General features: G+C 37.4%; 1 protein-coding gene across 1 annotated transcript in view; it reads left to right on the top strand.

Annotated features, from left to right (window-relative positions):
* The window catches only part of LOC134661915 (uncharacterized), a 77,024-nt gene extending 62,390 nt beyond the window's left edge, over positions 1-14,634 (top strand). The window contains exon 10 of the mRNA XM_063518163.1: positions 14,454-14,634. Within this exon, the coding sequence (XP_063374233.1) occupies positions 14,454-14,518 (65 nt within the window). The 3' untranslated portion in view covers positions 14,519-14,634. The remainder of the gene's footprint in view (positions 1-14,453) is intronic.
* The last annotated feature ends 282 nt before the right edge of the window (positions 14,635-14,916 follow it).

Below are 14,916 nucleotides of genomic sequence, written 5' to 3'. Positions count from 1 at the left end.
TCAAATCTTATAATTTATTTTTTTCCAAATAACCCGTGGTTCTCAATTAACCCCATTTTACGGAACTCAAAAAATCGCGTTTTCCCAGAGATAAGACCTATATCGATTTTTCGCCCTCGAAAACCCCCATATAGCAAATTTCATCGAAATGTTAAGGCCGTTTCCGAGATCCCCGAAATATACAGGATGCTTGCTGTAACAGGAGCAATAAATTAAACTAAAGGCTGTACTCCTCAAACTGACCAACATTTGTTCAGCAACTTTAAAAATTATGAATCCTTTAGACTTCCTCTTTTTCATACAAAATAAATATTGCCTTCAATGTACGCTTACATCAGTGTGTTTGACGTTGCTTGCCACGCTTTAAACATAACAAAATTTGCAATACATTGCGTCTTAGAATAAACTTTAAAGTGTAATAAAAATCAAAACATGAGTTATTTTCAAAAGTTGCTGAACAAATGTTGGTCAGTTTGATGAGTACAGCCTTTAGTTTAATTTATTTCTCCTGTTACAGGAAGCACCCTGTATAAATATATTTAGACAAGAATTGCTCGTTTAAAGGTATAGGGTTGAAGTCTCGGTGCTGTCACCTAAATGCTGGGCAAATGCTGTTGAGCTACGGTAACTTGAATGGGTATAGGGACCGTATCGTTTATTATGGATACAGATAAAACCTGGTCTAACTGTTGACGTGTGTATTATTTTGTATTACTATGTTCTTAAGATATAATCTGGGGGTATTTTAAGCCACATCTGATATCAGAAGGTTTTACATTTATTTTATTTTAGGGACTTTATGATGATTTCAATACCGTCTAGGAAATATAATTTGGACAAGCCTATCGAGCTTAATTTGAGACTATTTCATCGATTCCTTGGTACGATTTAATAGTATTTTATGCAACCGTTGTTTAAGAGGGGTCAAAAAAGGCGAGTGGCGTGAGTAACAATTTGAGGCGAAGCCGAAAATTGTTAATAAAGACGCCACGAGTATTTTTTGACTCAGTTAAACAACGTTGCATACAATACTTTTTCTACGACCAAGCACTTACATTTAAATCACAATTACATTTAAATTTGAATTTTTAAATTTATAATGTAATTTTTGACGATCATGATGAGAAGATAAACATAATTTTGACGAATGTAGCAAATTTATAGTGTAATTTTCATCTTGAAATAAATAAATCTAAATCTAAATCTAAATCATTGAAAAAAAATTGAAAATTTAACAAATATTTTTCATTCAACAAAAGTGGAATCATATAGAACACTCGATAGAACATAATTATATGTAGGTAAACAAACCAAAAGTATACAGCTAAGATACGCGACCCGGCCACTGCGCCCCGCGCCCCACGTCCGGTTGGTCAGCGACACCTTCTTGTAACTCCCCAACTAACATTAGGCGCTAAATATAAGAGGTAAAAGAGATCTATATAACCGTTCGATCGCTCCTTTGGTTCTATTGATGTTCTAAAAATAGGAGTTATAGCCGGCTATAACCCCGTAATAACCCCGGATTGGGCACAAATTTTAACACCTGAGGTTGCAAAATGGCGCTATAACGGGGTTACAGTTTGAAATAAGAGGTATAAGAGCGCTATAGTAGTGCTATAATAGCATTGATTAAGTACTTAGGAGTTAAAGGGGTGCCAGATAAGTGACTATTACCTATTTGAGTAGTAGTATGGGTCTATATAGATGATACTTTCAGCTTTAGATGGTATATTGGCATTTCTGATCAACATTTGTAATACTCAAGAAGGTAAATGCACGTTATTTTCCTATGTCACTATCTTCTTTGGTTGTAGATGTTTACATTTTTGTATTATTGTTCGTAGGCTTACCTTGTGACAGCTTTAAGTGAAATCTAATGGCGGATAAATAAAAGGAAATATTATTATAGTGCATTGGTTCCAGCGCTATCTGCAGATTTATGACGGCGAAATTAATTACACTGTCAATTACTATATGTATTATTATCCTTGGCATATTTATCAAAATGTAATAGTTATTTAATTGTGGTCCACCGTATTTAATTTTCGAAAAAAATTACATTATCCGTGACCTCCGGTTTTAAGTATAGTAATACTAACATTAGGTTAATATTGAGTAAAGCTATGCATTTTTATTCAGTATTTACGTTCTAATTTATAGTTTTTGATTTGCTCATTGATTCATCAGCCATCTTAACATGGCGCTATAGGCTTAGCTTGTAAGTTAGTCTCTAATAACACTATAAGATGTATTAAGGTACTGGATAACGCTCGTCTGCGACTACATGATCTATAATAGCGACTAATAACTTCTCTATTCTACTGTAAGTGATACAAGGGAGTTAAGTAACGTTAGCGATACAAGGAGCTACAAGAGACTTTTTATCGCCTGTTTAGAACCTTAAGTGCAAATTGCAGCTGCTTATAACTCATATAGATTCTAAGGTTATAAAATTCACTTTGAGCTATAACACTAGCTGCTTAGCATGCATTATAGCGGTTAAAATAGTTATTGTGGCTCTTAAAGCTATAGCTAAACCTCTTAAACACTTTTATGTCACCTCAGCCTGTAGGCTAAGACTATGCAGCTATTGTACCGCCTTTCTATGTCTTAAGGTTATAAAATAGGTGCTAAGTGCTTCTGATTTCTGAAGCAATTTTATTGTTTCTACTATAGAACCTAATGAATATTTTGTAAATTGGTCGCAATGCACTTAGTACTCATCTGTCAGAGATGAAAATTAAAATTAGGTTGGCAACAATAGATTTCATACAATATTTTTTAAGTGGTGATTACACGAAGTATCGCAAAAGTAGCAAAAAGATACTGCGTGTATGCACAAATACTTTTTTGGGGAATAGACTAAAGACTTGTCTTGACAACTATAACATAGGGTTTAAAGGTGTGTGTACGACCTTTTAAATGACAAATAAAGGTACGGGAGTAGAAAAAAAACAAAAGGTTAATATGCTGCCAAAATATGTCATCTAAGTGTCTTTTTCATGATTGCTCAATTGAACATCCACAGAATAATTTTTTATTTTTACATGAAAACGACTTTTTATGCAACATTTTGGATTCCCGTCAATTTCTGACGCAGGCGAAATGAGGGAAACAGCTAAAAGAATCTACCGAAATCCAAAGCCTAACGGACATTCATGGCGTTGAACCATGGCTGGAGCAGGTCGATAGAAACGCTCCATGATGGTTATATTTTATACCAAAGTCGGGGTTGTCGTAAGTAACAAGCCATATTCTCTAAAAGGCCACCATTCACAGATCCAAAACGTTTTTTTTTTCAACTAAAAGAAATGGTTAGACTATGCCCAGATGTTTGGCTTTGCGAATCATGTGTAATGGATGTTTATATAGTACGATTTTTTTTTGTGTAATATCTCGTCTTGTTCGCAAACCGCAAATTTTCTAGTAGTATTTGTCCACAATCGTTGTTGTTACTTGGGAGGATTAGGTAAATATTGTCCAAACCATATGCTTTACGTTGATCTCCCAGGACGAAATGTTACTTATTATTAAAGCAGTAATTAAACTATATGTGTAATTTTTAAATAAAAATATAATACCAGAAAAAACGGCTAAAGTTGTACCCATAATAAACGATACGGTCTTTACAAATGTATGTAAATTATCGGTTTTAGCCTTTGATTGATATCTCATCCTACATCTACCGCCATTCTTAAATACCCGGTCGGTATTTAAGAAGAAACAAAATCGGTAGATTAAAGAAGCCGTATACACGATACCTTTAAGCCTTAAACGTAGTCTAGTCAGTCAAACCTACGTTTGTCTGAGCTTTGGGGTATGGCTGCCTACACCACACATGTGTCCATTACTAGTTGTCATGTGCAGTCGTAGCTCACTCAATCGTACAGTGCACAGCATTAGATTTGCCGAAGCTTTCAGCTTCAGAGCGTTTGTAGCATAAGCTTTCCATTCCGGAGCGTCGACATAAACCTACGCTTTTACACGCTGGTTAGAACTTTCAAGGTTTCAGCTTCCTACGCTCCATTTTCGGGTTTCAAACCTAGTAGGTTACGTCTCAAGGTTCAATTCCCAAAACGAAAACATGTCTATTACGTATTCAGAGTAGTAATAACGCCGACGAGTTACATTAACATACTGCAATGGCGCGGTCACAAGAAAATTGAAGATGCGGGTGCCCGCCCTTTAATTAATGTTAGAAACATGTTTTCCTTTGAGGCGCCTTAACGTTACGGGCATTCTGGAGGTGTTTACACACAATTATTTAAATTTTAGGCCCTATTTTGAGTCGGGGTCGGTTTATGTGCTTAACGTTAGCCTCGTTATTGTTCGTATATAAAAACCTGTGTGCCATTGCTACTTTTTACACAAAGAAAAGTCCCAGGATTGAAGCTCGATAATCGAGTTAACGAAGACTTTTCCGCAGCTAACAAATTGTCATTCCCGTGGTTTTTGTACTCGACAAAAACGTTGTAGGTATTCACTTGATTGGAAGCTATTTTTTCACTGTTAAAGCAATCGAGCTCTTTACTACACCATTGATTGAGGAAAAACTGTGAGTAATTTTTCTACCAAGTTTATACTATATTGCCCATTATTTATAATTTAGTAATGGGAAAACAATAGTTGACGCTTTGTCTGTACAAATATTTTATTTAAGTAAGTTAAATATGAAGCCAAACAAACTTCATTCTAGGGAAGGAATTAGAAGATCTCTAAATAAAACACTGAAATACGAGAGACATCAAAAGACAAGAAAAATAAACAAATAATTTCAATAGGGATGATGACACATGTTGAATTTTATAACAAAATCTAGTAAAATAGATAGAAAATAAGCAATTTATCACAATAATGTGGATATTAAAATAAAATACGGAACTGTTACAAAAATACAGGACCTGAGTTTCAAAATTTAAGTTTTTTTTACTTCCAAAAACGATAAAAGTAAAGGTACCATTCGATTCCTTACATTTTTATCCAAAATATATTGTACAGCAACTATATACATAAACGCAATATTTCACGGACAATAACGCAATTTTCTTGGTTTGTCCATACTACAATATGGGATCTCAGTGACCTTGACGTCACGTTCACTTATCCTTTTGTGAGGGGCGTTTCGCGAGTGAAGTGCGACTGTCGGACTTTGACTATAATTTCTGACTTCTGTGTTGCTTTAATGCAATGGATCCCTTAAAGACATTTGATCCTAAAAACAAACCCGATCGATTGATACCGTAAATGAAAATTAGTCATGTAGCCTATTTTATTGCCGGTGGTGTTACTTTAAAACAGGTGTAGGTTAAGCTACTAAGAAATTAAAAAAAAACTGTCAAAGTTTACTGTGGTGGAGTGGATACCATAACATCTGTCACGACACGACTCACAATAATACATAAGTGCGAGACTTGCGAGAGCGAGGCGACATATGCGCGGTATGTTTAATCCACAACGATAAATAACATGAACCCGGGGATGTGGATCATAAGCCTTCAGGTGTCATTCCAAGTCGCTTACCGAGTCGAACCTCTATACAGGATGGACCCTGACGCAAAACAAAAAAGAGGGGGGGGGGGATATATTAAGACTATTTATAAAAAAATTACAATATTATAATGTTGCTGTAATGTCGGTGGAGATGAATAAACAAAACAAAACAGTTTTATTTATTAAAGTGAATATTTAAAAAAACTATAGTGCCTGGTGAACCAATAAGATGGTTAAATAAGTTTAATTTTTAACGAGTAGATTTTGCTAATATTCTTACTGCAATATTAAGATCCGTTTTTAAAATATTCGGACCTTGAGTTGATAACTGGAAATAGGTAGAACTATTACCTATTGTTAAAAAAACTGTCAAGTTCATCAATTGTTTTATTAAGTAGGTACCTACCTAAATAGCTACAAGGAAAATTTTATACGTAAAATTTAAGAACGCTGAAGAACTCCATACCGCCGCGCTCGGGTTACCAATGAGAATTACGCCCGTTGTAGGATAAAGCGCTCAAGTGCCTTAAAATAGACGGGCCCGTGGGAATCGGCTATTGACGCCATCCCTCCGGAAGGAACGTGTATGCAATCTTAGCCAGCTGTCCGACCGGCATCGATCAGATAGAATTTAATAGCGATGAGCGAGATTTTTCTTGGCGACATGAAAAAGGTCTTAGAAAATATACTCGCCGAGAGGTCTGTTAGGTGTATATATCTTACGCTAGAAAAATTTCACTCGTTACAAGCTTTTTTTGCTGCAGCTGTCTAATTCTTTAAAGTATAAATAACAAACGAAAGTCTGTATAAGCTTATTTTGCACCGACCTGAACAGAATAAAGTGAGGGAGCGTCATTATAAACGTAAACGTCATATTTTCATAGAAATTTTAAATTAATTATGACATTTCCCAAATTTATCATTACAAATGTCATGCAAAGTTAGTTTGGTCCGATTCTAAAAACTCTTTTACACCTTGCCAGATTAAACGACAGATTTCTTAGTTTCTAGGAACAGCACTGCTAACAGAACTTTAGACATTTAATAGATGTCATATAATATACTAAAGAAAAAATAAACCAAACCGTCCAGTATACCAGCCCAGAATATACTACATTTAACATAACTACTCCAAATTTTAAGGGGTTTGTTACTACTTGTAAGTGTAGGCCTTGAATATGAAATACCAAGACGAATAAAGAGAGCCAGTTCTAAAGAGATCTGATGAGATAATCCTCGTTATCTTCATCAATTTTTACTACTGCTACAAGAGCCCACGCGGGTCGTGGATACTCCGCCAGAAAGCTCATAAAATAGGTATACTCACAGATACTCTCGGGTATCGCACCGCCCAGTCCACCCTAAATACATTTTCAATCAAATGCGTCATTAGCACACTCGAGAATTTACAGTTTTCAGTACAAGTTTGATAATGTTAGCATCAGTAGCAGTGCAAACAAGCCCGCCTTAATTACAGTTCTATAACCTTGCTCATCATACCCCACGCCACGCTTCGTTGGCCGCCTTTGTGAACACGTTATGGAAAACTAAACATTGACGAACTGTATATGTACGTACCTATAAACAAGATGGTCCCGAATATTTCCTCAAGTAATTTTAGGTGTTAGTGTTAGTTTACATGTTTTACAACCAAATTTAAAATGCACCGCCTCCACCGGGATTTGAAATTAGGATCCTAATTGGAAAGAATATCCGTCAGTCCCAGATCCAGATACCGACTGAAAAAGTATTTAGGTAGTATAGTAGAAAACAAAAGCCAACCTATCACCATAACAGGAGATTATACAAGTCTTAAACGAGTTGACTATCTTCGCCGCTCTGATATTTAAATTAGCTTTTATGGCAATGTTGCATCGTCATGACTGCGTGTCACTTAGTTTATATGCGGAAAAGAGACAGATTGGTTATGTACTGGGTTATGTTGAAAGTGCTGTTATCGTATAGAGTCCGTGCGGAAATAGAAGAGTCGTGGAATGTATGGGACCCAAGACTCTTTCTTTTTCCGAACAGACTCTATTTAAATAAGTACATCGTCGTACCGTGGTAGACGGTGCGGTAGTGTGGATGTGCATCATGTAGTGGGGCTGCTGAGTAGATAGATTACCTTTGCCGTAGCAGTAATGCCGCAACATTAAAGCAGCGTCAGTTGCCACATTTTATTATTGATCCAAGATTGCTTTATGAAACAAAACAATAGTAATTTAAGCATGAAGCTGCCCTATCTTTTCAATCTTGAAATGAAAATTACATACCTAATATTTTGTAGATATGCTCGGATTGTTCATGACTTGGAACCCTATAAGGAAACAAAAAATGAGAGAATAGATTAGCCCTCAGCTTTGCGTCGTCTTATCGCCATTTCTTTACCTCATTACATTGCGAAACAACAATAGATTCGAATGAAACACGTTTTCCTGTTGTGGTGTACTGTATACCTACCCACCCCCTACGTTCACTGAGAGAACAAACAATTCAATTTCCAATTTGGTGCTATTATCCGAGGAAAATTCGGTAGTGGGAGCACGTGCGTGGTTTGTTGAGTGGGCGATTCCAATACTCTCGTTAAAATAACATATTAATTAGTAACATATTTTAGCGACATATTCAAATGAAAAATGTGTGGAATAATCGTATAATATGCATGGAAACAGATTAGATATGAGGAGAGTAAAAGTGATAAATTAGCATAAGTATTACACACAAATACTGTTGCGAGACCAAGAAATATAAGGTGTAAGTGGGTCAAACATCTCTAAAAAGGTCTCTTCCAGTGACAACACATAAAAGACAACGACCCGGGTACATATAATGTATACCAGAGCTTTCCTATTTGAGTCTCAAATACTTACTACTACATGTATTACGTCTGTAAAGGTGCAAAGTAAAAATAGCATTACATTCTCTTCCACTTTGCGATGTCTACAGGAACGTCGCGAACGGGTTAACCATACAATCAAATGTGTATAACCTAAGTATGGATACAGAGAGAAAATAAAAAAGTTAAGTACTACCTATATATAAACCCCACAATGTAATTTGTTATATTTAAAACATTGTCCTTATTTAGGCAGAGCCAGTTAAAAGGCAGCCTTTCTCACCCGGTCATAAAAATGAATCGATTCATAACTCATTCATCATTCATCAAAGTCGGCTCAGTAGGGCCGCTTAATGCTTCGGTGAAACGTATACATAATAAGGACAGAAGGCACGCATATAATATTAGGTACTTTGCTTTCAGGGACCTACGAATCAAACGAAAGCAATCGATTACATATTCAGTTTTGTATTTTATTTCTATCATTGGTTAATTTCGTTTCGCGACAACCTATGCGTAGTATATAGCTAAACTCATAATTATTTCAGTAGTCGGGTACATAACGTTACGCAACTAAGGCCTTTTCTCAAAAAATTGGCACCGCCACCTGTCATGTTAGAACTTTTTCTCACTATATTACATTTTTATATTTAAATTATTAAGTAAAACATGTTTTGAGATACTTTTTACACACAGACCTTATTTGAAATACATTCAATGAATATTAATCGCAAAAAGAAACAATTTGTAACTACGTTTTACCATTTACCGTCCGTGAATGCTATCGTGAATTCCTTCCAGCGCGGTGTACTCAAGTTTCGATATGTTGCGGGTAAGATGGTTAATTAAACTCAAGTTTACCCTGGTATAACTAGTATTACCCGAGCCTTTTGGATAAAGTCCGAAAATTTAAACAACATTAATCTGTATTCGGCGTTTACCGGTACACTTCTAGGTCTACCCAACACTGGCTGGGTAATATTGGGTGTTGCATCATCACTTCTGACTTTACCCTCACAGTCTTGGGTAGACCTAGATGTATACGGGTAAACGCCGAATACCTACAAACTAGGTATACCCATGTAAAATTAAACAATATATACAATTATCCCTCTGATACCAACATAAAAGCAGTTGTCCCTTTACTTTCAGAACAACCTATAACACTAACATAGGTACTAACTCGCAACAAGGCCCCATTGGAGATTAGTTGGGATCAATCCCTTCGAAAAGGACTTAAATCACTATACAAATAGCGCGACCTTATGTTGTGTCGAAGATTTCGCTCCAAGTGGGCTTTTAGCAAATTGTACGATATTCCGTTACGATACAAAATAGATATCCACGCTTGAGTAACGTGTAGATTTTTCTTTTTCGTGTATCGGGTGTTGGACGAGTAAGGGTTAGTGTCCATAGACCGTGAAACCATTCGACAGTCGGACTAATCGCCCGAACGACATAGTGCGCACTCCTTTTTAGGGTTTCTAGTCACCTAGAAACCCTTATAGTTTCGCAATGTCCGTCTGTCCGTCCGCGATCGCTAGTGTATGCATCATGATTCAAAAATACACTTAATACTTAAAACATATGTAAATATAATATTTCATGATCGGTTCAGTAGTAATACATCGTTTAATATTTTTTCATTCGGTCCCATATTTATTTACTTAGCTTTGGTTTTCTTTCCAAATTGACATCGGATGAGCAAGAAAAACTAACTTCAAAACTTAATGAAGCCTCTTTGTCACTCGACACTCGAAACAGGAAAATAAAAGTCGTACATTTTAGTTTATTTTTGGTCTGTGAGCGCTCCCCCTAAGCCACGACGCCAATGCGGAACCACTGAAGCGTCCGTTTCAGCGATCAAAAGACGTAGTATTTTTCTTTTTACGAGTTGTACGTGATAATTTAACGGGAGACTTCATTTTCCACAATTAGGACGGTAAATATTTTCTTTAGAGTGTCTACGACTTTTTTTTTTTAATTAATCTTGATATGATTATCTTGAATATGTCAGCTCTTTTGTTACCACCGTCACTAGTAATTTCGAGAATTCGAACAATGTTCTTGACATTATATGAGATAGAGAGATTTTTTTTTTTTACAATGTAGTATTATAATTTGAAACATATTATTGTAATATTTAAAAAATCTCGAAAACAATGACGAACGCCAACCATATACAAAATAATAGACTTCTTTATCGTCAATGAGATAACTTTTATGCGCTTATGATTGGAAAAATATGAAACATCTAATATGGTACGCTACTCTACATGTACCTAGCTTTAATTTCGACGCCCAATTTTGATAGCCGATTGAATGGGATTATTGGGATTCTATTTTTGACATTGAATAAAATGCCCTGCCGTTTCTAAACTCATGGGCCATGGCAGTTTTTGTGTCATAGTTACTGTGCGTAGAAAAAAAAATATTATGAGCTAAATTGGTATTTGTATTGAAAAGAATTTGTTATGTAAAAGAATTTCATTTTAACATAAAGATAAAATTGTACAGTTCGAGTGGGGGTCCATATTTTATCGAATAAATAAATTACGGACCCGTCATCTCCGGTTTCGAGACGTAGTTAACGAGCCCAACGTTTTTCAGATAGCTTTATTAATTCTGGCAACCATCCTTCAGTTTTGTAGATTAATTAGCATCAACGTCATGTTGAATTAGTTACGCCCGAAAAGTAGGCTAGAATTACAATTTTTAATGGGAATTTCGAGTTCATCCAAGAGTTTTTTTTCGTACAATAAAATATAATGGTTATGACAGTGTCTATTTTTGACTTGGCATCGATTAGTTACATACCTATCGTTCACGGGGTGACTTCAAAGTCTTAATTTTTACAAGGGTTTTGTTACCTGACCTGGGTCTTAGCCAAAAGGCCAATCGTTCGCTCCATATTGTTGGCATCTTGGTTAAGCCCTCAGTAATTAATGTACGTGTCATTTAGGTACAAATTATGACATATGTAACGTTTTGACGTAACTTTAGAGATTTCCATGTACCTATTATTGTGATGTACAGTCAGCATCAATGGTAGCGAATATAACAACGCGCCGAACGTATATCTGCCACCCTGGATAACTTTTCCAAATACCTACAGATAAATCTCTACAGTTCGCGTTAAAAAGCATCTGTCACAGTCTAATAGTTCTAAATAGAGAGATATATAGTTGGTGAAACCAATTTGTTAGTAAATAAGAACAAAAAAACTATACTCGTTCTTTTCTTTTGGGTGACTCTCTCTGTCGATGTTTGAAATGAGACACTGCTTTGACAAACTATATCTCTTTTTGATAAGCTATTTGGGAATGCTAGTTACGTTTGCCGTGTAGTCTGGTCCGCTACTTTTGATGCACAACTGTACTTACCAATGTTGATTTTGGTTTACGCATTAAAATACACTGTTCTTCAAGAAAATTAACACGCATCATTAATTATTTACTTACTATAAAATAGCTACAGAAGTTGAGAGGATACCTACATGATCTTGTGCTTTTGTTTACCGATTCAGAATTATTAATTTAGTAGGTACGTTTAAAATTCATCTTGGATACATCGAGTATGTACGAGGGGTATTCAAAATATTCTCGGTATGAGAATGAAAACAAACAAGTACGAAAAGTTTGATATTTTTATTTTTCAATATACTCCCCCCCTATGTTCATACACTTAAAAGATCGATCAATTATTTTTATTAATCCTGCATAAAAATATTTTTTATCTTTGGTGTAAAAATGCTCCCCCACTGCCGCCTTCAATGCTTCATCATCGGAAAATTTATTTCCACGCAGATCCTTTTTAAGATTGGGGAACAAAAAGAAGTCGCTGGGGGCTAAGTCCGGACTATACGGTGGGTGAGTAACAGTTTCAAACCCACATTCAACAATAGCTGCCTTGGCAATATGAGCAGTATGGACGGGGGCGTTGTCATGCAGAAGCATAACACCTTTGGTTAACTTTCCTCGCCTCTTTTCTTTGATTGCATCCTTTAATTGACGTAGAATGTTAGCGTAGTACTGTCCTGTGATATTTACACCTTTTTCTTTATAATCGATCTGTAATACTCCTTCACAATCCCAAAATATCGTGGCCATGACCTTGCCAGCTGAAGGGATGACCTTGAACTTCTTGGGATGAGCTGAACCCTTAATGTGCCACTGCATGGACTCTTGTTTACTCTCTGGGTCATAATGATGAACCCAGGTTTCATCTCCAGTAACTATTCTTTGCAAGGTCAATAAAATCGGAACAACAAGCTACACGCATGCCTTTTTGAAGCCGAGTCAGCATTCGCGGAACCCATCTTGCACTTACTTTTGACATATTAAGATGGTCATGGATAATATCATGTATGGTACCAATAGAGAGATTGGTTACTTGTGCTATAGATTTTACCTTCACTCGACCATCTTCCAATATAAGTTTTTCCACTTTATCAATATTTTCTTGTGAAGTAGCTACTACAGGCCGGCCAGGTCTAGGGTCGTCTTCAACACTCTCCCTTCCACGTTTAAACTCGCTTGACCACTTTTGAATGGTAGATAAAGAAGGAGCAGACTCACGGTAAACACAATCCATTTCCTCTTTTATGGTTTTTTGATTTTTACCCTGTTTTGTCAAGAATTTTATCACGCATCGATGTTCTAATTTAGTTAACATTGTCAATTCCCACATGATGTTCATGTTTGTTCAGCAATTGCAGAAAAACAAAAGAACATCTCGCTTCGAATTATACTTTTTTTTAATGTCAATGAATAAACCTTAGCGGCCAGTAACGAAAGAAATTTTAGAAGAGGTTGTAAGATATCAATACCGAGAATATTTTGAACGCCCCTCGTATTTGCAAATTTGAAGCAATGCAGCATACGAGTAATTTCTAAAGTTTTATCATGCTAACTTGTTATATGGAAGTATTAAGTTAATTTAAGAACATTACCCAAGGGCCTTAAGAACTCGTGGAAGTTTCTAGAGATTTCAGAGAACGTTATTTACTTTCGGCGGTCTTCCGTTCCGACTCATACGCCGCGCCAAGTGCTTGAGATCATTACACTTCACATTTGTAGATCACCACGTAGTTCAATACTCAATACTCGTACCGATAGGGAAATAGTCACGAGTTCTAGTTACCTAAACTTAGACATCTACTTATACAGTTAAAATATGATACAAAACCAAACATATCTCAGCCCACAACCTTATAACGGACAGTAATTTTATCGGGTCAACACAATCAGGACGTGGCTACCCATCCTTTATGAGACCATTAATTTTGATTTATAATGGGCCGCACTCGAAGCGCTGGTGGCCTAGCGGTAAGAGCGTGCGACTTGCAATCCGGAGGTCTCGGGTTCGAACCCCGGCTCGTACCAATGAGTTTTTCGGAACTTATGTACGAAATATCATTTGATATTTACCAGTCGCTTTTCGGTGAAGGAAAACATCGTGAGGAAACCGGACTAATCCCAATACGGGCCTAGTTTCCCCTCTGGGTTTGAAGGTCAGATGGCAATCGCTTTCGTAAAAACTAGTGCCCACGCCAATTACTGGGATTAGTTGCCAAGCGGACCCCAGGCTCTCATGAGCCGTGGCAAAATGCCGGGACAACGCGAGGAAGATGATGAATGGGCCGCACTCAGTATAGCCACAGATTATATATTAATTCCTACGAACAGATACTTATCTCTCAAAGAAAACGCAAATACCTACCGTTTTGGTACTTACACAAAAATACAATGGAGCGACCTTCAACGCTCCACGCACCGCGCGCGCCGACACAACTCTAGGGTTGCCTACGCTTATTTCAAATACTTTGGTGTCTTAGTTAGATATCTAACTATAAATGTCTCGTAAAAATATTAGGTACCTACAATTCCTACAACTTTTTTTTATTGTACCTACATACTACTAGCTGTCGTAAAAATACGCGCGGTGACGTGCGTGCGTGAGCGCGTGTGGCAACCTACCCTACTGCTTTTGTACCGCCGGCGGGACGAGATTCGTAGGCAAAAATCCGAGCTCGCGCAGAGTTCCATCGGAGTGGTATAGCCCTGCGAATTCAAAGAGATGCATTACTTGTTTGATAACTGTGGCAATGTATTGTTTTGTGCAGAAGCGCGCGTAATCAGCTCCCTGTGGATGGAGCTGGAGTCGGAAGCTCCCGCCCCGGAGCGCTGACGCCGGCGCAGCGAGCAGTTCCATCGGCCGGTGTCGCGCGCGCGCCTGGAGCGCCGCAAGATGTCCGCCGCCGGACTGCCGCCCGCCGACGACTTCTTGTAAACCCACCTTCCCGAGCTTACTTGTAAATATATGTTTTTCTCAAAGGTAAAGGGCCACCCCACATCTGGCGTCTGTCGAGCGTCGGCGTCGGTCAGCGCTATGGAAAATGACGTCGCTGCGCAGTTGCGTCAACGTCGCGTCGACGTTGCGTCGAGCAGGGCCATAGGGCCACCCCACATCTAGCGTCTTTCGAGCGTCGGCGTCGGTCAGCGCTATGGAAAATGACGTCGCTGCGCAGTTGCGCCGACGCTCGAAAGACGCTAGATGTGGGGTGGCCCAAAAATGTAGGTAAGGTA

Source organism: Cydia amplana, chromosome Z (genome assembly GCF_948474715.1).
Source record: "Cydia amplana chromosome Z, ilCydAmpl1.1, whole genome shotgun sequence".
Taxonomy (NCBI): domain Eukaryota; kingdom Metazoa; phylum Arthropoda; class Insecta; order Lepidoptera; family Tortricidae; genus Cydia; species Cydia amplana.
The sequence above is the reverse complement of the archived record's forward strand: the minus strand, read 5'-3'. Positions and strand labels throughout refer to the sequence as shown.